This window comes from Peromyscus eremicus, chromosome 3 (assembly GCF_949786415.1).
Source record: "Peromyscus eremicus chromosome 3, PerEre_H2_v1, whole genome shotgun sequence".
Classification (NCBI taxonomy): domain Eukaryota; kingdom Metazoa; phylum Chordata; class Mammalia; order Rodentia; family Cricetidae; genus Peromyscus; species Peromyscus eremicus.
In genome coordinates, this window is record NC_081418.1 from 154,862,347 (window position 1) to 154,887,447 (window position 25,101).

At 43.4% G+C, this 25,101-nt stretch overlaps 1 protein-coding gene across 8 annotated transcripts in view; it reads left to right on the forward strand.

Moving 5' to 3' along the window:
* Ppfibp1 (PPFIA binding protein 1) overlaps positions 1-25,101 on the forward strand; it is a 155,364-nt gene that overhangs the window by 114,348 nt on the left and 15,915 nt on the right. For 3 of the 8 annotated variants that reach the window (XM_059256379.1, XM_059256381.1, XM_059256383.1), the window contains 10 exons: positions 2,646-2,738; positions 4,317-4,431; positions 5,832-5,864; positions 7,516-7,577; positions 9,231-9,306; positions 13,037-13,191; positions 18,936-19,051; positions 19,860-19,916; positions 21,616-21,679; positions 22,040-22,069. In XM_059256379.1, coding sequence (XP_059112362.1) covers positions 2,646-2,738; positions 4,317-4,431; positions 5,832-5,864; positions 7,516-7,577; positions 9,231-9,306; positions 13,037-13,191; positions 18,936-19,051; positions 19,860-19,916; positions 21,616-21,679; positions 22,040-22,069 — 801 coding nt within the window. The remainder of the gene's footprint in view (positions 1-2,645; positions 2,739-4,316; positions 4,432-5,831; positions 5,865-7,515; positions 7,578-9,230; positions 9,307-13,036; positions 13,192-18,935; positions 19,052-19,859; positions 19,917-21,615; positions 21,680-22,039; positions 22,070-25,101) is intronic. The other 5 variants (XM_059256382.1, XM_059256385.1, XM_059256384.1 and 2 more) reach the window with 3 other exon arrangements.

Here is a 25,101-nt window from a genome sequence, read left to right on the forward strand (position 1 = left end):
ACACAATCCCTGATCATTTTCTATGAAATAATCTACACTATTGATAATAATACAATATGTGATATGGAGTACACATATTCACAGGGCAGATTACAGAGTGTTTGATAATTATGATTTTATATAAAAATAGTCTTCAAAGGTTGAAATAGAATGGAATATGTACATGTTCTCACTTAATGTTTCCTTAAAAATAAAACGTTTACCTAGTTATTTCTGCAATCCCAAATCTCTTAACACTATTTGAGAATTTTAGAGAGTTTGGATATTAGTTTCTAAGAAAATGTTGAAGTAAGGAACACTTATATGCATTTCCAAAAAATAGTGCATTCAAGTCGTTAAACCTTGAAGATTTAGGGCTTGCCTGCCCTGGAACTTGTTAGTGGGAGATGGTTGGCTCATTCAGCGCCCCCTGCTGGTATTAGCACAGATGGCCGAAATGTAGAGCTCTGAAAGGAACCTGAATTTATAAGCTAATTGAATAATGTGTATATGTACACACACACACACACACACACACACACACACACACACACACACGGACACGGACACGGACACGGACACGGACACGGACACGGACACAGACACAGACACAGACACACAGACACACATACATATATAACCTTAAGGATATAGTGCCATATTTTCCAGCCGGACTTGTCATGGGCATATCTAACTCCTCCCATGTTGGAATTTTAGATTCATATTTAATGTATTACCACTGAAAACAATTGGACGGTTTTTCTTTTTCTTTTTCTTTTTCTTTTTCTTTTTCTTTCTTTTTTTTTTTTTTTTTTTTTTTTTTTCCGAGACAGGGTTTCTCTGTAGTCCTGGCTGTCCTGGAACTTGCTCTGTAGACTAGGCTGGCCTCTGCTTCCTGAGTGCTAGAATTAAAGGCGTGTTCCACCACTGCCTAGCTTGGATAGTTTTTCTTAGAAAAAAAAAGAAAAGGAAATGACCCCAGGATATAGTTCAGTGTTCTGTGGTTATTTCTTCGTCTTTGCGGTCACCACTAAAGGAAGTGGCAGCAGTGCTGCTGGGAGTTCAAAGATGCCTGTCAACAGTAACAAAGTCTAAAAGACCAAGGGAAGGGGACTGCTCCTGATTCTGTGCAGGGAACATGAACAAATGAGGGAGACTGACTCTTTAAATTTGAATTCAGAACATTTGGGCCAATTTTAAAAGCATATTTTAAAGTGACAGTAGAAATGGTGTTAAATTATATTATATTGTTATGAATCATTTGGATTTTTTAAATTTTGCACATATAAAATAACATTATTGTATTGTATTGGATATATGAATATGTGAAAATACATACACACACATAGAAGGCCTTCATCTACCTTCAGGTTGAGATTCTTAGTATAAATTTGAGTCTGTATTTTTGTAGACTGGGCAAATAATTATAGAAATCTTCAACTAACTACTGATGTGTCACAGAAAAGGGTCTTAAGGTAAATGACTACACCAGAGAAAATCTCAGGTGTGTGTGATGGAGGTGGGGGCCATAGATGGTTTGAATATGTAATGGGCGCTAAGTGGCTTTGAGTTGGGTGTTAAACTGCCTTTGTGAGTTAGTCCTCGTGAGCACTGACTGTCAACTTGACACAGCCTAGAATCACTAGTCAACAGTCCAGTTGAGTCATTTGTCTCTGTCCGGTTGGTCTGTGGACATGTCTGTGAGGAATCGTCTTGCTTGTCTTAATTGATGTAGACAGGCCCAGCCCACTGTGGGGGCCTCCATCTCCTGGGCTGTATAAGAAAGCTAAGTGTGCATGATCCAGGTGAGTGAGCCAGTGAAGGAGCCAGCAGGTAGCATTCATCTGGTTCCTGCCTCCAGGTCCCAGACTTGACTTCCCACCCTGTTTCCCTCAGTGATAGACTGTGATCTGGAAGTGTAAGCCCAATAAACCCTTTTCTTCCCTGAAGCTGCTTTTGGTCAGAGCATTTTATCACAGCAACAGAAAGGAAACAAGACACACCACTGGGACAGACAGATATCCAAGATGGCTTATAAGGAGATGGTTGAAGATCTTAGTCCATCATCAGTGGGCAGATACCCAAGATGGCTTCGAAGGAGGTGGTTGGAGATCTTAGTTCATCACCACTGGACAGATACCCAAGATGGCTTATAAAGAGACAGTTGAAGATTTTAGTCCATGATCAGTGGGCTCCATTGCCTTTGAGCCAGCTTTATCATGAAGTGCATGGCAGAGAAAAACTACTTACCTCAGGACAGAAAACAGAAAAGAAGGGAAGGCGCCAGGGTCCCACAATCCCCTCTGGGACATGCGTCTAATGGGTAAAGGTTCACCCTGCAGGCCCAACCTCTTCAAGGTCCCACAACCTTCTAGCATTATGATGGGCACTTGGTCCAAGGATTCCATGAGCAGCATTTTCCTGGTCAGAGTCAGGGCTACATTTGTTTTCATAAGCCCGGCACTTGGGGCCGAGGTCCTGGAAACTTAAGTTAGTGTTTTAGTGGAAATGTGCTTTGACTGTTAGGAATAAATTTCACTGAATCTCCCTTTGTTAGGACTGGTTCTCACAACTCATATCTGAGGAGCTGTTGCTGGCTTAGGGCTTCCTGGCTACTCCTTTGATAACTGTGCTTATATACCCTTTTCTAATTTTTTTTTTGACAGGGGCTAATACAAGAGATTAATGATTTGAGGTTAAAAGTCAGTGAAATGGACAGTGAAAGACTTCAGTATGAGAAAAAACTTAAGTCAACTAAAGTAAGTTTCTTTCTGAAAAAAATTTTTTTAAACATGGTCTGCCATTCTGTGAGCAATATTATAAAAAAAAAATGTTTTCTAACTAGTACATGATAACAAACATATCTTACAAGTGAACTGTGTTTCCCTGAAGCTGGAGACACTGAGCTTACATGCTAGAGTTCTCAATAAAACCCAAGGCTTGATTAATTTGACGGGACACAGCCTGCTCTTCTGAATTAGCTAACCTTTATGAAGTGATACTGTTTTCTTGGTTATTTAGCTTGTCTTTTTCTGCCTCGTTTTCTCTCACTCCTCTGTCTTTCTACCAGTCTTTAATGGCCAAACTTTCTAGCATGAAAATCAAGGTGGGTCAGATGCAGTATGAAAAGCAACGGACGGAGCAAAAATGGGAGTCACTGAAGGTGTAGTAGACTTGGTGGGGGCCCCGTGGCTGCTGCCTTCTGGCCTGTGTCGTTTTGCTGTGATGGTGTTTTAGTAGCATGTGCATTCATTGTGTGTGTGTGTCACCTGTTTATTAAGAATACATACACCCTGATTTATAGGACAAGGAGGTCTCTAGTGTAAGTAATGAACAGGTAAAATATAAAAGTATTGGCTTATAAGCTTATTTCTTAGACCGTCTGACCCCTAAGTATAATAAAATAGTTGTTTTAAGCTCACCTGTGGAAGAATTCCACGTCAGTAACTACAGCGTGCTCTCCTCTTTCAAGGTTTTCTGGAAGGTCAGTGTGTATGAGTTCATCATTATGGCAGGGAAGAGAAGCCGCTGCTTAGAAGCCCTGCAGGGAGAGGGGCCAGCACCTCTTGCAGGGCTACTGAAGGTTTCTGAACTTGACTCCACCCTTACCACAAGTCAGGAATACAGGGCCAACTTATCCTCCTGGGTGGATTTTCCATCATTGCATGTACAGATAGCTGCAAAATATAAATTTGCTACAGCTAGCACTCTCTGAGTCAAACTGGAATTTAAAATGTTAGCAGTTGCGTCAGTGGCCTGAGCAGCTTTCACAGGCGTGCCGTTTCCAAAGGAAGACTGTAAGTCCTCTTCCTCTAGACTCCTCCTCCTCGCTGCTGCAGGAGTCTGCCTTATTCAGTGATGAGGGTGAGTTCTCTAGTCCACGATCTGGTCAGTCTCCCCTGAATTGTCTCCCTGTGCCTACTGAGTCATGAGTGTCACCTTGAAATGCTGAGGAAGTCAAGCAAACCTTTTTGAATTTGTGTTTTATTTTTGCTTTTATGACAAGTATCTAATTTTGACCATCTTCCTTGACTAACTTGGTGAGACATTTTGATTTAATGTAGGTGGAACTTTAGAGAATACCCTGTCCTGGTTAGTCTTCCTTTTCCTCTTACATTTACTTACAATCTTGAAACAATTACACTGTAATTATTACAAATTACTCATATTAGTAGTACTTACCATTGCCTCTGTCTAATTTGTGTTTGTGTGTAAGTTTTTGCAGATTTTTGTCTCATTCCCATAGTCTAAATATTGACTCAAAGGGCCAATATGCTCTGTAAATATTGCTCTTCGGCCATAGTCTACTGTTTTAAAATGGGTTTGTAATTTTGTAGGATGAATTGGCATCTTTAAAAGAGCAACTGGAAGAGAAGGAATGTGAAGTAAAAAGGCTGCAGGAGAGGCTGGTTTGCAAGACGAAAGGAGAAGGGGTCGAAATCCTTGATCGAGGTAAGACTGACTGACTAGCACTTGCTCTGTTCAAATCCTGTGAAATACAGGAGAGGAGCTGATATTGGACGATAGGAAAACAACTCCAGTGACATGTGTTTTTAGAAACTTAGGTTTGGGTCCGATGGAGTGGCACGTAGGTGCCGTCCCAGCTCGTGGATGCTGAAGTAGAAGGATCATAGTTGGAAACCAGCCTAGATGACACAGGGAGACCCTGATTATTTTTTCAAAAATCTTGAAATATAATATGTATAATATCTGGAATACTATATCAGATTTTACCTTCCTTTGTGATATATGTATGCATGTTTGCATAAATATGTCCAATGGCAACCACGATGCTGGACACTGGAGCAATTTCTAACTCATTTGGACAGCCAGATTCCATTTGTGGAGCTTTGTCATGCCATGTCTTATATGGAAACAAGTAGCATTATATACCCATTTCCTTATCCATCAGAAAACTCAATTTGTCAAGCTTTAGAGAAGTAGGTATATCTTCCTGTGACATAAGTAAAATAATGTTATAGGACATTCAGAAATCGGCCATAATTTTAGGATTGAATCTGCTAATCACATGCTGTGCCACTGAACCATAATGGCAGTCCCACTTTAAAGAGTTTAATAATAAGCTGGGCGGTGGTGGTGCACACCTTTAATCCCAGCACTCAGGAGGCAGAGCCAGGCAGAGCTCTGTGAGTTCAAGGCCAGCCTGGTCTACACAGTGAGATCCAGGACAAGCTCCAAATCTACACAGAGAAACCCTGTCTTGAAAAACAACAACAACAACAACAACAACAACAACAAAATATTTAAGAATAGAATGGACACTAAGTGAGTAGTGGCTAGAGATGTATTTGGGGAGTGCTGCCCACACCCAATTGGGGATTGGAACCAGTCTGAACTGCTCATTGTCACTGCAAGACCAGCGTAGTTCAGGGTCTAAACACAGGGTGTAGAACCCTCGTGCAGTCTGATCCTGATACTGACTATGTCATCAGTGGACTTGTCTTCTTGAACGGGGACAGACCTTTTCAGTGATGTTGCACTTGAGTGCGCAGGTGGATGTGGCATGTAGTCAGGAGGACCAGGTGTCAAACTGACACTTGGAAAATGCTGCCAGAGCGGCACTGGCCAATCCACATCATGGTTGGTTGAGGTTCAGAGAGCTTAGGTTCGGAGGTCGCCATCAGCTGAGTGCGCAGTGGTTCCTCGCCAGGCTCAGCACTGCACTGACCGCGCTGCCGTCCCAAAGCCATGTGGTAGTGGTTCATAGTCGGGGTTGTTTTTGAGATTAGAGTTCTAGCATTTAGAAAAGGGAACCAAACACTGGGACTTTGAAGATAGCATTTTTGTTGTAATGTATCCTAACTTCCAATCCGATGGGTTTTCCTGTGCAGATGAGAATGTTAAAAAGAAGCTCAAGGAGAAAAGTAAGGTTTTCGTGTTTCCATCAGCTTCTCATCCGCCAGCCACACCACTTGGTTCTTTGCATGTCTAAACATTCCTGTCCCTCAGCGTGTGCTGCGGCTCCATCACTAAGCCCTCCATTTCTCCATGGTGCACACACACACAGAGGCTCATCACTAAGCCCTCCATTCCTCCACGGTGTACACACACACACACACACACACACACACACACACACACACACAGGCTCATCACTAAGCCCTCCATTCCTCCACGGTGTACACACACACACACACACACACACACACACACACACACAGGCTCATCACTAAGCCCTCCATTTCTCCACCGTGCACAGAGGCTCATCGCTAAGCCCTCCATTCCTCCACGGTGCACACAGAGGCTCATCACTAAGCCCTCCATTCCTCCACGGTGTACACACACACACACAGGCTCATCACTAAGCTCTCCATTCCTCCACGGTGCACACAGAGGCTCATCACTAAGCCCTCCATTTCTCCACGGTGTACACACACACACACACACACACACACACACACACACACACAGGCTCATCACTAAGCCCTCCTCCATTTCTCCACGGTGTACACACACACACACACAGGCTCATCACTAAGCCCTCCATTTCTCCACGGTGTACACACACACACAGGCTCATCACTAAGCCCTCCTCCATTTCTCCACGGTGTACACATACACACAGGCTCATCACTAAGCCCTCCATTCCTCCACGGTGTACACACACACACACATACACACACAGGCTCATCACTAAGCCCTCCATTCCTCCACGGTGTACACACACACACACAGGCTCATCACTAAGCCCTGCATTGCTTCACGGTGTACACACACAGGCTGCACAGACAGACCATAAAGTAAGGAGGAAAAGATCATTTTACAGGTTTTCCCACAGCCTGTTCACTCCCCATAGTGCAACAGGTCACACAGAGAAGTGAGCTCAGCAAGTGTGCTCTCTGGTGTGGGTGACACGGGAGCAGAAGGCAAGACACCATGCACATCTGTGGAGTCACAGCCAGGCCTTTGCCGGCTTTGAAACTTGTCACTTTTCAAGTAACACTTGTGTTTGGTTATCAGATTCTAAGGAAAGTCACATTCTGCACCCCATGGCTGTTGTGTCTTGATTTCTGTTTTAGAGCAGTGTTAGAAATGAGGCTTACGGATGAAGCAAGTTACTCTTCCTTCTGTAGAACTGCAGCTGGCTTCTGGGCATGACTACTCACGTAAACACCACCGCTCAGGCTCTTTCCATGGCATCTCCAGCTTGGTTATGACTGAGCACCATCCCTCTGCCTTGGTCATTGTGAATACCGTCCGTTGCTCTCACTCAATGCCCATGGCTTCCTTTTTAGAAGACTTGGTGCTGCCATTGCTGCTGCGCCCACATTTCATCCTCAATGTCTAAAGGGAGATCTTGTTCTTTCTCTGAGAGAGGGTGGCTTGCTTTCCCCTACCCACATCACTGTCTGTTTGGGGTGACAGCTGCGTGGGTGAGGTAGAACATTCTCACCTTTTAGTGTCCGTAAAAGAGAGTCATTGCCATGTTTACCTTGAACCTTTTCGGACAGAAGAGCATGTGGTTTCTCTCACAGGTTAGCTGAAGCACCTCCTAATGATGTTCATCATTTTCAGACATTGAAGTACAGAAAATGAAAAAGGCTGTGGAGTCCCTGATGGCAGCAAATGAAGAAAAGGTACCAAGTGAGACTAAGATGTCACTGTTGGTTTATGATCTGTGGGTACCGAGTGAGACCAAGATGTCACTGTGTGTTTATGATCTGCGGCACCATTTTGACTGTTGCATACAATTCCTTAGCCACTTCAGCCACACAGGGACATACACAAGATTCCACTGACTGTCTCTCCTGCCCCAGCATGCACTGTTTCAGTGATGTCACTTGTGACTGTGTCTGTATGTACACAGTAGAGAGAGGGCAGCAGCCCGGTTCCAAGGAAATCCTGAGGCCCCCTTTCCCCACTTGAATTTAGAAAATATCGAGAGCATCAGAGTTCTTTATATGCAGACGAGAGGAGAAAGTACATTCCATAATGTGTCTGGAAATTCCGGGCTGACATGACCTCTGCAGGGTGGAGTTCCAACTTCACAGATGTGCCCACAGCCACGGAGAGAGAAGACATTAGCACTGCCATGAAACTGAGTTACTTTCATCACATTCCTGAGCTCTGTCACACCTGGCATTGCCTCAGCTTTCCTGAGGGGTCAAATAACAGAGAACAGACATGGGCCAGGCCCATGGGTCATCCCTGGTCCCTGCCTTTGCACTAGGGGTCTTGGCTGTGGTCTGTTTTCCTCACCCACATTTGGCTTTCAGTGCCTTCCTCAACACCAACCTGACCTCACAGATCTTGGTTGCCTAACGACCACTGGATTTAGCTTATGACACCAGGACCACTCTCTACTGTGTCCCTTAGTGAATAGAAAAAGGGACATTTCCCAGAAAAGACTAATTCCAAGGAGTACAAAACTACAAAATGCCCGAGACAGTTTTTCTTTCTTATTACGACTTTCTCCAATGCTCGCATCTTTTCTGTTTTCTCTTCTCTTCATTCTGTGTGTGTGCATGCACGCGCTCGTGCATGCGCTCGTGCATGTGCACGCACATGAAAACCAAAAGTCAAGGTCAGGTTGACTTTAGGTGTCTTCTTATTCTCTCTGTATCTTATTTTTTAGAGACAGAGTCAGTGACCCAGGAGCTTGCTGATTGAGCTAGACTAGCTGACCAGCAGGCTCAGGGAATCCTGTTCTATCTTTCTTCCCCACTCCCCAAAGTGTTGAGGTTACAGTTGCCATATCTGGCTTTTATGTGGTTGCTGGGGATCTGAACTCTGGAATTTTATCCACTGGGATCAAATATAAGTCATCAGGCTTAATGTTGGGTCTCCCCACCCACTGAACTATCTCACTGGCTCTTGATTTTTTTTGTTATTGTTGTTAAATGCTGTTGTATCAGTTTTATTTTTAAAGATGGCAAGTTAAAGAATCTATAAGATCAGATTCTCTATGTCTCTGATACACATAGGAAAAATACAGATATTGCCACTTTTACTAAAGTTTAGAAATATTTTTCAAGCCTGGCAGTGGTGGCACACGCCTTTAATCCCAGCACTCGGGAGGCAGAGACAGGCGGATCTCTGTGAGTTTGAGGCCAACCTGGGCTACAGAGTGAGTTCCAGGAAAGGCACAAAGCGACGCAGAGAAACCCTGTCTCGAAAAACAAAACAAACAAACAAACAAAAAATATTTTTCAAATAATGTAAACAATGCACAGTACTTACCTTTACCATTTGAAAACTATAGTAGTGGTGATGATTTATGTTATTTACAGGATCGCAAAATAGAAGATCTCCGGCAGTGCCTAAACAGGTACAAGACAACGCAGGACCCCGCAGTTCTGGCCCAAGGTAATGAAGTAGAACGTATCTCTGCAAACCTTCCTACTCCACTTGAACTTAACCAGTCATGAACTTACATATTCAGACTCAATTTCTTACATAGTTCATATGCATTATCCCAGATTGGGAGACTAATCTGTTTATTGACAGTAGTGCTAAGCATCTGTCCTTTTGGGAAAGCACTCAGGCTGGTGAGTATGTTGTAGATCCATGTCAGCAAGAGTATCTCCATCAAAGCATTCTAGAGCAAAAACTACAGTATGTGCAAAGAGCTTCGGGTGTTTTAGGAAGAAAGACCAGTATGTCTGAAAGTTCTGTGTGGTGGGGAGGGTGTGGCATGATGACATGAGAGGAATCTCAGTAGGGCTGGGTTGGGCATCTGCTCTTAAACAAATGCAGAGAATCCAGTGAGGGTTGTTTTGTTTTAGTGGTCCGAGGGCTTGGATCTAGGGCCTTGCACATACTAGGCAAATGTTCTACCACTAAGCTACACTCCCAGCCTGGGTCAAGGGGCTGAATAACAAGTTTGCAACGTGACCTTTGCTAGAAAAGTGTTATGAGGAACACTAGTATCAGGAGCAGGGGAAGTCAATCAAAAGACTCTTGCAATTATTGTAACTACAGAGACCAGTGGATCTGAATTGACCAGATATATTAAGGTTATGATATGCTGAATTAGATGATAGGCATGAAGCAAAGGAAAATAAATTAGCAAAGGTAGACATTTGTGGCTAAAGTCACCAGGTAAGTGATGGTGCTATTAATCGAGGCCAAGGAATGTGAGTTCCTCTTTGAACATGAAGTTCTATTGCCTTACCTGCAGAGGACCGCTGTCAAATGTGGAAAGACAGAGGGTCATTTGAAACAAACAGAATGTTAGAGCGCTTGTTTACTATGAACATGTAGGTAGTTGTCATCCTGAAGATGATAAGCACTGAAATCATGTCTCTGGAGAGATATTTTAGTTAGGGTTTCTTTAGCTGTGCCAGAATACCATGTCCAAAAGCAGCTTGGGAAGGAAAGCCCTTCTTTCAGCTTACACTGCCACATCACAGTCCACTACAAAGAGAAGTCAGAGCAGGAACTCAGACAGGACAGGAACCTGGAGGCAGGAGCTGAAGCAGAGGCCATGGAGGAGTGCTGCTTACTGGCTTGCTCCTCATGACTTGCTCAGCTGCCTACTTATGTACCCTCAGGACCACCAGCCCAGAGGTGGCATCACTCACAATGGGCTGGGCCCTCCCCAATTAATCACTAGTCAGAAAATGCTGCACAGGCTTGCCCACAACCTAATCTGGGGGCATTTTCTCAGTTGAGATTTTCTCCTCCCAAACTATTCTAGCCAGTGTCAAGTTGACAGTAAAACTAGCCAGCATAAGAGATAGTTGTGAAATACTCAAGAATTTGAAATTTTATTTTTAAAATTAATTAATTTATTAGTGCTTGGAATCTGCCTCATACATGCTAGGTAAGTGTTCTACCACTAAGCTAAACTCTCAGAAATTTTAATTCTGATGAATTCATGAATCAAAGGAAAAAACTCTGCTTTGAACCAGAACCTTCAAAATAAACAAACAAATCAATAGAAGTGGATATCATTACTTTTTTTTTCATAAGAACTAATAAAGCTGTCCACTTTCTGTGAGGAAAACCAAGGATAACTTGTGAGAGCAGGTTTTCTCCTTCTACCATGAGGATTCTAGGCCCAGAACTCAGGTCCTCTGTCTTAGCAGCAAGTCCCATTTCCCACTGAACCATGTACTAGCCCCACCCTGAGACAGGGTTTCTTCGTGACACTGGAGTTCACAGACTGGCTAGATTGGCTGGTCAGTGAGCTCCAAGGATTGCCTATTTACCTCCCTACCTCTAAGGCTTTAGACCACCAGGCCTGACTTTTAAAGATTTATTTTTATTTTGTATGTGTGGATGGGTGGGTGGATGGGTGGATGCCTCATGTGTGCCAGTGCCTGAGGAGGCCAGGAGAAGGCATCAGATCCCTGGAGCTGGGGTTACTGGGGTTACAGGCTGCCTAGCTTAGGGGCTGGAAACCAAATCCAGGTCTTCTTCATGATTAGTATGTGTTCTTGACCTCCAGGCCACCTCTCCACTCCATGCCTAACTTTTGTGTGGGCACTGGAGATCTGAACTTGGGTCCTCATGCTTACATGGCAGCCACTTGACTGGCTGAACCTTTCCAGCCCCATGTAGTAGTTAGAAATCAGGACAGGTTTTCACAAGTCATAAAAATCATGCCCTGCTATGGTGAGAGTTACATAAAAAGTGATTTCTCCCTAAGACATAGTTATTTAGTTACTCCTGACAAAACGCTAACAACATTTAAAATCTAGTAAGTGAGGGTACAATTATAGTAAAACTCAATTTAAAAGCTATGGTTGGCTGGAGAGATTGCTCAGTGGTTAAGAGCATTTGCAGAGGACTGCACTTTGGCTCTTAGCACCCACTCTGGCAGCCCATAACCACCTGTAACTCCAGTTCCAAGGCATCCCACACCCTCTTCTGGCCTCTGTGGACATATGTACACACAGGGCATACAGACACACATACTCAAATAAAAATAAAATAAATCTTAAAAAAAAATTATAGTGTAGTTGGGCATGCCTGTAATCAAAGCATTTGAGAGGCTGAGTCAAGATGACCTTGAATTTGATGTCAGTCTGGGCTATGAGATAAGCAAAACAGTCTCTTTAAAAAAAAAAAAAAGAAGAAGAAGAAGAAGAAAAGAGGAGTTACAGCCTTGTTAAGATCTTTAGATGAGTATACAGCTTGCCATTTGGAATTAGAGATTAGAGTTTTTAATATCACTCTATTTTTAAGAAAATGACTGTCTACCATTGTGTTCTACAGTTAATCCTTTACATCTTGACTGATGTTAAAATTTTTCAAACTTGGGCTGGAGAGATGGCTCAGCGGTTAAGAGCACTGACTGCTCTTCCAGAGGTCCTGAGTTCAATTCCCAGCAACCACATGGTGGCTCACAACCATCCACAATGAGATCTGGTGCCCTCTTCTGGCCTGCAGGGACACATGCAGGCAGAATACTGTATACATAATAAATAAATAAATCTTTAAAAAAAAAATTTCAAACTTAGTGCTTTGATGGATATGTGGTTTCTTTTTTCTGTTAGGCTCTTCCTGCTTAAAATGGCATAAAAGGATCCTTTTGAAGGATCAGCTGTCATTTTTCTTTTTCTTTTATCCTTTTTCTTTTTGTGTATTTTCCAAAGCACAGCAGTGATGAGAAATAATGTGTTTAAATGGTGACTCTGTTGTCCAGAATTAGATGTTCATGCTAGAATAGATAGGAATGTAGGTAGATAGATGGGTAGTTAAATAGAGTAGATAGGTAAATAGGTCGGTAGGTACAAGCATACATACATACATACATACATACATACATACATAGATAAACTTTTTTGAGATAGGGTCTCATGTATGTAGCCCAGGCTGGCCTTGACCTTGTTATGTAGCCAAGGATGATCTTGAATTTCCGATTCTTCTGCTCCCACCTCCTGAGTGCCAGGATTAAGGGTATGAGTCACCAAAGCAGGCTAAACTATTATTTATAAAGCCTGGAAATTTTAAAACAAAATTTCAGTGGGTTCTTGGAATAAATTTAGGTTTGTTTGTTTTTTTAAACATCTTTTCTGTCAATACTGTATCCAACCTGACTCCTTCTGTTAACACCATTGGTGGGTACTTACTGCTTTGTCTTTTCCAGGCCAGAATGGTGAGTATGAGGGCCTGTTCCACTCCAGCTCCATCTCCACCTTGTTGGATGCACAGGGCTTTAGTGACCTGGAGAGAAGTACTTCTTCTACACCAGGAATGGGGTCTCCCATCAGGGACCCGTTCAACACGAGTGCTCCAGAAGAGGTACCTTCGATATTCTGACAGTTCGTTTGTGTTGAAGGGGCTGCGTCTTTCCTGTTGTGTACATTGCCGGTGCCATGTGATGTGGGTTCTTTTCCCAGTTCCATCATCCGTTGGTCTGTTCTGGCCGTTTTGTGCACTGCCAATCTCGTTCCCTTTTTAAATGTGTGCTTCCCCCTCTTTTTAATAAATACTCTGGGCAAAGTAAAAATTTCTTGTAAAACTCAATAAAAACAAGACAGGTACCTTGGCATGTACCTGTAGTTTCAGCTGTGTGAGAGGCTGAGGCAGAACATCCTTTGGATGGAAACTCAAGAGCAGCCTAGAAGGACCCGAGTCTCAAAAACAAAACTCTGAGCATCTTTGAGATAGATAGCCTAAGGTACGAGATTACAGTCTGTCTTTTTAAAGACCAAGTACAGAGTAAGTCAGGTGAGGTAAGTAGAGTATATAAACAAGTCTAGTTCTGTTGTGACTTGGAGAAAGCAGTTAGAGGACAGTAAAGTCTTTAATTCATCTACATTCATCAAGGTGGCAGGAACAACTGTTCATTACCTACTACACACTAAACTGTGGCTGGATTGTCATCTTTCTGAGGAGTCTGCAGAGTGGGCAGGGGTTGGCAGGACACCTCATGTCTATCTGCTCAGCTCCAGGAGTAGCAGGAAGGCTTCTCATTGCAATGTCTTATTGTGGAGGCAGCCTATTGGCTGGGACCTTCGCTCTGCCCTGGCTGCCTCACAGTCTGTGGTGAGAGCACCCTGAGAAGACTGGGTGGATTTGCGTCACCTGTAACTCAGAAGTCATGAGCTTCTTTGCTGCAGCCACAGCTCAACCAGATTCATAGTGAACGTAGACTTTACCTTTAGGTCCAAGTGACATCACAGTGTCAGAGCACATGGAATGAGATGTGGTGTAACCATTTTGGGAAACAGTCACCATTTCACCTCCTGGGTAAACCAGTTTACTCCTTCTCCCATATAAAACGAGGCCTTCCCTTCTCCACATGTCCTTCTCAGGAGTTGTCATCCATCAGGTTGATGTGTGGGGAGGTCCCTTAGGGAGTTCCTAGAGTGTCATTCCAAACAACTTACCGAGTTGGGACCTAACAAAACAAGGCATCTGTCACCACACACCCAGCATGCGTGTTGAGTCCCTGGTCCATAACAGTTCCAAACCCAGCTGGACAGGTGTTGCTGTTTCTGCATTGGAGGCCAGCTTCTGAGGTCATCTTTCTTCTGTCCGAGTCCACTTTCTTTCCCCCTCTAAATATTTTCAAATCAATATTGTCTCAGCTTTGTCCAAAGCCACTTTTTATTTTCTGCTGTGCTTGTCCAGTTGAGCCTGATTTGGTGCATTACTTTAACAATCAGAATCTCCTTGGAGTCCTCCAGTCCACTGCATTAGATACGAGCTTGTCTGAGCATTCCTTACTGCCTGTCAGGGCTGCTGGACATGCTGCTTTTCTGTAGATTCTGATAGCAGGCAGCACCTGTCCCAGGATTCCCCGAGTGCAGGGTGACCTTTGCCCTGAGGTCACGCCACACCTTAATTTTAGTATAATTGCTGTCTGGAGAGACCAGGAACTGGGAACATCTCAGGCCACACTACAGTCTTACTGTGTTCTACAGTTCCTTCCTTCCCTCATATCTGTTGTTGATAATCCCATAATGAAAAAATGGTGTTTAGTGAGGAATCTCTTTCTCTAGTCCCTTTTTCCCTCTTTGCAGTTCTGGGCATCAAACCTGAAGTCTTGTGCATGCTTAGCAAGTGCTCTGCGTTGAGCTACACCTCTAGTCCTGAGAAAGTAAAAATGAGATTGAATGAAAATTAATTCAAAGAGAAAACAACTAACATTGGACACTTAAATGTTAGAGAGTATTTTAACAGTTCATCAATCAAGATTTTAGTTGTGAAATAAGATACAGGGAGAAGTTCCCTGCTTGTTAAATGTGGTTACATTGAGATGGAAAAAAAACCTTTGTTTTATTTTGAGACAGGCTCACTTTGTCGCCCAGGTCAGCATAGAACTAGTGATCCTCCTGCCTCAGCCTTCCAAAAAAACCTTTTGATAGCCAATAAGTGTGCTGTTTTTAGAGAGAGATTGCTTGCGTATGTGGCATAGACCAGATTATTCTAGAGTATTTGCTACATGCGTGTAGCTAGAGTTTTCCTGCCTGGCCCACAGTCAGGACAAATCTCTCTCACCTGCCAGTCCCACAGCCACTCAGACCCGACCAAGTAAACACAGAGACTTACAAACTGTGTGGCCGTGGCAGGCTTCTTGCTAACTGTTCTTACAGCTTAAATTAATCCATTTCCATTAATCTATACCTTGCCACGTGGCTTGTGGCTTACCGGTACTTTACATCTTCCTTGTCCTGACGGCGGCTGGCAGTGTCTCTCTCACCCAGCTTCCTGTTCTCTCAATTCTCCTCTCTGTTAGTTCCGCCTATACTTCCTGCCTGGCCACTGACCAATCAGTGATTTATTTATTGACCAATCAGCAACACATTTGACATACAGACCATCCCACAGCACTTCCCCTTTTCTTTTCTTAAAAAGGAAGGTTTTAACTTTTGCACATCTCCAAAGTCAGCTTGGTATATTTGGGAATTTGGGCGTAGCTTCTCTTACTACTTCCTGCTGGAGGGGGGCGCTGTATCTTATGGGGACACAAAGAATATTTTAGGTTATGGAGTAGTCCATGAGGATGTATCATCTGAGCCAGTTGCCTTGAAATGGTTCTGGATATTGGATCATCTGGGCCATGGTGTCATCGGAGACCTTTCAGGTGGTCTTGGCTGGTCAAACCTGATGTATCTTAATCTGGAACAAATCCATAGCCTCTGGCTTTCTGTGGAAACAAAAGCAGAGCCTCCTTTCCAAAGCAACATATCCTTACATCCAAATTTTGAAGTCAAGGTACCTTTAAAATATACATTTTGGCATAACTCAACAGCTCTTATGATCAAATGTTTTCTGCAGTTAAAAATCCCAAAGACAACACAATCCAGATTCTCTGTGTAATATCCATTTTTACGTGGCTTATTTTTTATACTACCTTTACTGTCTCTTTAAAGACTTTATTTTTAAAAACTATTTATTTCTTTATATAACTGTATATATTCCTTTTTCTCTCTCTTTCAAGCCTACGTACATTTTTACACACATTGTAAACTATTACATCTGAATCTGTCTTATTGTGAATTTATTGCTTTAAACTGCAGCAGCTGTGGCTGCTGGCTCTGCCCACCTCAGCTTCCCAACATGGCGGTGGTAGTTTACCACCAGCTCTGGGAGCTGTCGTGGGTCTATGCTTTTATCCAAGCAGCGTGTAGCCCCAAAACCTCTTTTTTTTGTTTTGCACTAGCAAAGGCTAAATCCACCATGCAGCTTAATGTGCCACTTGCAGAGGCCTCATTCCCGACATACTGCAGGTCGAGCATGCACGCCAGGAACCCGCCATAGTAGCTCAAACACGCAGGCTGCCGCTAGCTTGAAAGAGACAACTAGGAGCTGTTTTTAGCTCCGTTTTAGAATCTTTTTACTCAGGTTTTAAGTGGAAACTCTTGCCAACACGTTGGGCACCATTTGTAGCTAGAGTTTTCCTGTCTGGCCCACAGTCAGGACAAATCTCTCTCACCTGCCAGTCCCACAGCCACTCAGACCCGACCAAGTAAATACAGAGACTTATATTGGTTACAAACTGTATGGCCATGGCAGGCTTCTTGCTAACTGTTCTTACAGCTTAAATTAATCCATTTCTATAAATCTATACCTTGCCACGTGGCTTGTGGCTTACCGGTACTTTACATCTTCCTTGTCCTGACGGCGGCTGGCAGTGTCTCTCTCACCCAGCTTCCTGTTCTCTCAATTCTCCTCTCTGTTAGTCCCGCCTATACTTCCTGCCTGGCCACTGACCAATCAGTGATTTATTTATTGACCAATCAACAACACATTTGACATATAGACCATCCCACAGCACATGCACCTCGTCTTAAAGGTTTGTTTCTATTTATATGTGAGTGTTCTGCTTGAATACCTGTATGCACACTGCATGCATGCAGTTCCTAAAATGATCAGAAGAGGGCACCAGACCCCTGGAACTGGCGTTAACAGGCATTGGGACCCACCATGCTAGGAATTGAACCCAGGTTCCCTGGGAAAGCGTGCTCTTAACTATTGAATTACATGAATTACAGTTTAATGATGTTTAGTTTGTCATAAATGTCATAAATGATTGCTCCAAACTGAACAAAAATGGTGTGATGAGAATTGATAGAGTTCAACCCTATTTTTAAAGAAGAGCCAGGAGGAAAAATTAAAGTTGGAACTGAAACCTTAAAGTTTGAAAAAGAAATCAAGGAAACAGGCCAGTGTGATAGTGTATTTTTCTCATAATTAGGAGTCCAGGAAAATAGTTGAACTTCAGGAAACACGGGTAAGTGCTAAAGAGATTACCCAGCATTGATTATAAAGATTCAAACCAAAACCAAACCAGGAAAAGAAAAGAAAATAAAAAATAAAAAGAACCCTATTTTGCAGTAATATGACGTGATGTTTTATGAGCTTTCATGGTCCCATCACTCAGTAACAGGCAGCACTCACAAAGCTGAGTTCATTGCTTCATGAGGCTGAGCTTTGCTGGTGAAGTACACCCAAGTCCATCCTACTCAACGGGGCCTTGGGTTCTGGAAGCTCAGAGGCAGGCATGGCTCCCTGTTTGTGGAGTGTGTGGCTGAGAGGAAACCATTGCTGAGTAGTCGGTGTAGATGTGTGTCCGCTGTGTGTCTTTACCTGGTGCACTGAGGAGGTAGCAGCCAAGCCGGTGCGGCTGTGCCGGTGCACACCTGTCATTTCATAGGAGGCTGAGCTCGTGGCCAGCCTGGGCTACACAGAAGAGCCTGATCAAAAAGAGAGTTAGAAAAAGAGGTCATGGATTTGAGAGAGAGAGAGAGAGAGAGAGAGAGAGAGAGAGAGAGAGAGAGAGAGAGAGAGAGAGAGAGAGTGGGGGCAGAGAGAATAAAGGAAGGTACATGGGGTTGGTAGGAAAGGGGTGGCGGAAATATTATGATTATATTTTTAAGTGTTTTCTCTGGGAACTCTTGATGCCAACCACACTCCATTCTCCAGTTCTGACACATCACTGAGGACTTCAGCCCTGAGACCCAGAGATATTTGAGAAAATGGGGTCCACATTTCATTGTTTCCACAGCATTGCCATTATTACACCAAGCATTTTAATTGGAAACATATTCTAGCTGATTTTAATGCATTTTTCATCAGTTACAATAGTTGGACTTAGCTTGTTCACACATAAAAGAAAAATTAACCAACATGATGTATGTTATGTGTTAGACTACTAGTAGAAATAAAAATGAAAATAGTGCTTTGTTTACAGTGTGTTTGTGCTGAAGAGAACAGTCAGTACCTTGCGCTGGCATTCCATGGGCTTTTAACGTGATCAGAACTTGGTGTTTTTTGTGGTTTAAGGTACTTTCTTATTCAGGATATTTGCTGTCTTAGAACCAGACTAAGCCCCCTTTCTCCACAGTGTTTCCTCCCGTTAACCTCATTTATATAGACGTTTGTATTCTGAAAGGATTTCATAAATATAAGGCTAGAGTTCTAAGCACAGGCATGTAAGATTTGGATAGACTAATTCTGTTATGTTTTGTTACTCTGTGGCTTGTGTTTGCTTGTTTGATTGATTTTATTTTCTTTTTACTTATGATTTTTTACAGTTTCACACCAGCATCTTGCAAGCTTCAATCCCTTCCCTATTGCCACCATCTATGGGTGTGGAAACCTCTGAAAAGTCCAAGTTGCCTACTAAGCCTGAGGCTTCATTTGAAGAGAAGTATGTTATGTATGGGCTAACACTGCGGCGATATAAATGTTCAGAGCATTAGAGTAGCCCACAATAAGAGCATAACCCATTTTTACAGACACCGATTCCATCATCAGTTTTGTAATATTAAAATAAAATGCATGAATCAGGAAGTGATGGAGAGGAGCCTGGGGAAATGAGGGCATGACGTTAGAGGGGCCTTTAAGGAACTTGGGTTTTACTTTCTAGGTCATCGGTGACTGTCAGAGGTGGCAGGCAGGATAGCTATAGTTGGTGTCTCGAGGCCCTGTGAAGGGTGGCTGTGGAGTCCACACAACAGGTCATTTCTCAGTTGGCAAGTAGATATTTTGCCAGAAAATTTTCAAACTAATTGCCTAAATTTGAATTAGGCCTAAGAAAATGTTTAAAAATTAGAAATAGCTTTCTTTGCACTATTTTTTAACCATTTCTATTCACTTAGAATATGCACAGACAGGCCCACCTATGGTGGCTTGCCTCGTGATTTTCGTTTTCGACTTCCAGTGTTGCTGTGTTTCATTTTTGCTGTAGTTTTTGATAGGTACAAGATAGTCAGCACACCCTTCTAAAGTTGGCTTTGTTAGAGAAAGAGATTTTGCTCAGCCATAGGCTAGTGGGCTGCTGTATGACCAAAGTAGGACAGGCTAAGCTGTGTTTTGGTAGAGTAAACAAAAGGCACTTTTGACTTGACAATGATTTGAGCCTCCGATGGGCTCTGTCACCGTTGTAAGCCCAGGAATGTCTGTGTGGTGTTGGATTCATGACATTAACAAATGCCTTTTAAAAATATATATTGTAGTGATGGAAAAGCAGTCCTGGGTGCTGCCGCTGAAGCCTCGCTGTGTGACGGTCTCTCGTAAGTTGTGTGTTGTTGAGTGTGAAGTATGAGCAGGGCTTGAAAAAGCGGGAATCGGTTATGCTCACATACCCATTACTAGCAGTGATCCATCAAGGCTGCGTGTGTCCTGACAGCTGGGCTGGAGGGCTGGTGTTATAAAGAGACACTCCTTTCTCGGCATCTCATGCCTGGCATTTGCAGATCTTTAGTCTTCCCTCATCAATTTTCATTTGAAGGTCAGAACTTTTCATTCATTTTGCGCTGATTCATATTTTTTACTCCACTAGTAAAGAATCCCAGAGAAAGTGACAGCTGGCAGAGCTGCTCTGCACTTAGAGTTTAATAAACTGGCCCGATGGGAATGTTCATCCAAGTTATAGTCTGGATCAGATTAGGAAAGCCCAAAACAACCTGGAAAGCCTATTTTCAGAGCAGAGCTCGGATGGGATGTTTCTATTTCTCTGTTATCTTTCACATTTTTTGGCAGTCAGTACTGCTGACAACTCACATAAAAGCAGAAATGCCTTTAAAAGTTCGGTTGCTTTGTTGTTCTAGTTGTTGGAGTAAATACATTCCTTCTTCAGTCTCTTCTCTGCTTTGTCTTCCTTTTTTATCTTGTGTTGCCAGGGATCAGGCCTCAGGCCTCTCCCGTGCCAAGCACACTCTGGCACTGTAGTATACTCCCAGTCCCTCGTTTTTTTGAAACTGGCCTCATATTTGTGCTTTTTGATTTTGAGTAATACCATCTCCAGCTGTCTCTACTGAACACTAATTATGTAAAAGTCTCTGTGACTTACAGACCCTTCTGCCTTCCTAGGCTAGCAAATGAATTATTATGGGCAATAACAAGGATTCCTCTAGTGCAGTGGTTCTCAACCTGTGGGTTGTGACCCCTTTGGGGTGTGTGTGGAGTGACTCTTTCACAGGGGTCACCTAAGACTGTCGGGAAAACACAGAGATTTACGTTAGGATTCATGACAGTTACAAAATTACAGTTCTGAAGTAACAATGAAAATAATGTTATGGTTGGGGTCACCACAGCATGAGGAACTGTACTAAAGGGTCCAGCATCAGGAAGGTTGAGAACCACCACTCTAGTGCATTTTTCTTTCCTTCCTTCTCCCTCCCCTTCTCTTCCTCTCTTTATTTTTTCCTCCCCTCCTTCTTTCTTTCTCATTTTTGGTGGCAGGCTGTCTTGATAGCCCAGGCTGTTGTCACGCATTCAGCAATCCTTCGGCCCTAGCCTCTTGAGTACTGGAATTACAGGCGTGTCCCACAAAACCTGGCTTATTCTGCTTTTCCAGACTCAGAAAAGTTAGTCCTCTTTGAAAGAAAAGTAGACTTTCATTCTTCAAGTAGAAGGATTAGGTCTAACAGTGCACAAGCTTCTAAGAAGTTCCTAGTGTGAATGTGTAAGCGCCACTAGTCCATGGAAAACACTGACATTGCCAGGGCAGTCTTAAGTGGTTTTCCAGCTTCTGTGACATGTGTGGGACAGTTTGTGTTATTGGCGAGACAGTTAACCACCCTGCTTTTAAAAGAACTAAATGCTGCAATTTACTTAAGCACTTAAGTGTTTGCTTGGATCCAGATTTTCTTTTATTACCAAGATTCAACCCCCAGACAGTTTTTAGTTTCCTTCTAAGATGATCTGCTTAGACACAGGCACCAGAGTCAACTTACTGCTAATTCTATTTATCATTGTCTCTGTTGTTAGAGCTTCGAGTCTGCAAAAATCCAGCAGCCTGGGCAACCTGAAGAAAGGAACATCAGATGGCATGGTAGTTTTGTTCTTTTTTCCTCCCTCCCCCCTTTTCCTTGTTACCCTGAGAAGAAAGGACTGAGGGATGGATCTTTATTTGCACAGGGGAAAAAATCATTTTAGGAAGAGCTTGTGGTTTCTCTGATGGGAAATTACTACCATAGTACAGTTAATGACAGATATTAAGAATGAATATAGAAGACCGAAAGCACATAAATGAAAGGCTGAGACAAATAAAACATTGTAGGAAATAAATACAACTAAGATTTTGTGGTTTAGAAGTGATCTAAATGGCTTCCTATTTATGGAAGTATATATGACAACTGAATGTATAAAGGATTTTACAGTAGCTTTCCTTAAATGTCATTGTTTTGAACAGGAAAAGGAGTCTATCCAGAAGCCTTCAGAGGTAATTTTTATATCTGAATCAAAGTATAAAAGTCTTTTGAATTTTATGACTTGTAAGTTGAGTAAATGTCCCCAGTCCAGGAGACCAAGGCTGTCAGAGCCTCCAAAGCATTATGCTAGGTGCAGAAAGCCAGCTGGGAAGGTCATGTGCACACCCCTGTGTCTCAGGGAGGTGTGTGGCATGAGTGTGTCTACAGAGAAGGCTGCAGAGAGGTGGAGTGTGCAGCGTGAGTATGTACAGAGAAGGCTGCAGAGAGGTGGAGTGTGCGGCGTGAGTGTGTGCAGAGAAGGCTGCAGAGAGGTGGAGTGTGCGGCGTGAGTGTGTGCAGAGAAGGCTGCAGAGAGGTGGAGTGTGTGGCGTGAGTGTGTGCAGAGAAGGCTGCAGAGAGGTGGAGTGTGCGGCGTGAGTGTGTGCAGAGAAGACCGCAGAGAGGTGGCTGTGGGGAAAGAGTGGAATAAGGAGAGGCCGAGGGGCTTTGGCTGTAGGATGGTGGCAGTGTTTTTGAACTAGATGGGCTGGGTATGATTCAGAGAAGTGCTAAATGCCACTGAGTTACTTACTGTAAAAAGTTAATTTTAGTCAGGAGGTGGTGGTGTAAGCCTTTAATCTCAGCACTAGAGAGGCAGAGGCAGAAGGACCTCTGAGTTTGAGTTCCAGGACAGCCAGGGCTACACAGAGAAACCATGTCTCGAAAAACAAACAACAACAGCAATAACAAAAAAGTTAATTTTGAGGGCTGGAGAGATGGCTCAGTGGTTAAGAGCACTGACTGCTTCTCCAGAGGACCTGAGTTCAGTTCACAGCACCCACATGGCTGTTTACAACCCTCTATAATTGTAGTCCCGTGGATTTCAGTGCCCTCTTCTGGTGTGCAGATGTACATGCAGACAAAACACCCATATACATAACATAAATACATAAATAAATCTTTCTTTTTTTAAGTTAATTTTGAGTTAGACATGGTGACACATACTTATATTCCAAGCACTTGGGAGGCAGAGGCAGGTGGATCTCTGTGAGTTCTAGGCCAGCCTGGTCTACAGAGCAAGACTCTGTCCGAAAAAAGTTGATTTTGAGATCTGAACTCAGCACCCAGCTCACAAACTGCAAGGGACCCAACCCCCTTTTCTATTACACACACACACACACACACACACACACACACACACACACACACACCAACCACAGAAAGTCAACCAAGCCCATGTCCATACTCTGCAGCACACTGGTCACTTCTCCTCCCTGTGGTGTGGCATATGATCCACTGTCCGCTTTCTCCTGATTCCCATCCAAGCCAGGGCTCCACACCAGTGGGCTTCCAACTCGGTGGTTGAAAGAGTCCACTCCTGGCCTTAGAGGGTGGGACAGTCATGTAGAAATACGGAAGGGATGTAATGTATGAGAGGAGAATAAAAGTTAAAAAAAAATACAAAGAGCCAGATGGTGGTGGTGCACACCTTTAATCCCAGCACTCAGGAGGCAGAGCCAGGTGGATCTCTGTGAGTTCGAGGCCAGCCTGGTCTACAGAGCAAGATCTGGAACAGGCACCAAAACTACACAGAAAAACCCTGTCTCGGAAAACTTGAAAAAAAAAAAAAACCAGAACCACAAACTTAACAGAACTTCTAAGAAATAGGGGTGGGGCATTGCTTGAGAACATGGTACTGGAGGGGCTTCAGGTGACTGTGAAACTTGGGTTATTCTGGGGGCGGAGAGACAGCTCGGTGGTGGAGTGCAGATGAGCGTGAGGACCCGACCTCAGATTCCAGTAACTACCTAAGGTGCCTGTCCTCCGCTGCTAGGAGATCTCGGGGCCGGAGTCTAGTCAGTCAGTGGGCTCCAGGTTCCGTGAGAGACTGTCTCAAAAAATACAGTGAAGAGAAATAGAAGACGCCCAACCTTGAGCCTCCATATGCACACATGAACACGTGTACCTGACATGCATACATTATTATTTACATATGGATGTGCAAAGCCTACATATAGAGCAAGTGCAGGCCACTATGCTATGGTCTCAGACTAGTTCCTAGGCTGCCCCTGACTAGGGTGTAAGTATTGGTAGTCATAAAACAAACGTTTCAGTAAAAAAAAAGAAAAAGTTAATTTTGGGCCATTGAGATGGTTCCAGGGGTGAAGGCATTTGCCGTCAAGCCCAATAGCTTAGCTTAAACCCCCAGGGTATTCAGGTAGAAGGTGAGAATAACTCCCACAAGTCATGTACTGACCTCTACACACGTGTTGTGGCACACGCACCCCCACACATGCACATAGGCACACATATACATAAGTAAATAAATAAAATTTTTTAAAAGTTCACCTCCATCTGTTATTAGAAAACCAATCTGTCATGTTAGAGCCATGTGCTGTGGTCATCTTTGTGACCACAGCTGCCTTCCCCAGGCCCTGCAAAAAGCCTTTCGGTCACCAGCTGGCCAGTTCCAGTCCTGACTGTCGGCTCTGAGTGCCTGAGTCCTTAGAGATGGAACTGGCCAAAAACAGTCAGTGGACACAGCTGTCACTCAGGTCCTTTTCCACCCTTTGTTCAGTAAATGATGGATTTGTCAGTGTTAAGAGACAAGTGTTAGTTATCTGCAGATAGTGACTGTATTGTGCGTGTAGACTTTGAGTTAGTGTAGTCAGCCATCCTTTGACCTTTCAGCAGCTCTGTAAAACAAAAGCAGAAAGCAGGTGTTAGAAAAGAAATGCGACCTCTCTCAGTGATACTGAGAAATGTTCTTTATGAGCTTAGTGGCTGACGCAAAGTTGGAATGAGAAGAATGTAAGATAACTGAGTAGGATCTCCTCATTGTGTTTGAAAGCATGGGCACTGGCTGCTTCATGGGCTGGCCTAGGCTTCTGCTGCTGTAGTGGTGATTTAGGGATGTAAACCCACTTATAGCTCTGCGTCACACTTGCATCCTGGGTGTGGATGTCTTCACTGCATGTCTTGAAGGAATGAGGCGGATGGAATTTAATTGTTTTTAAAGCTGTCTTAAATATTTAAAGTGACAAATGTATTGATTGTAGATGGA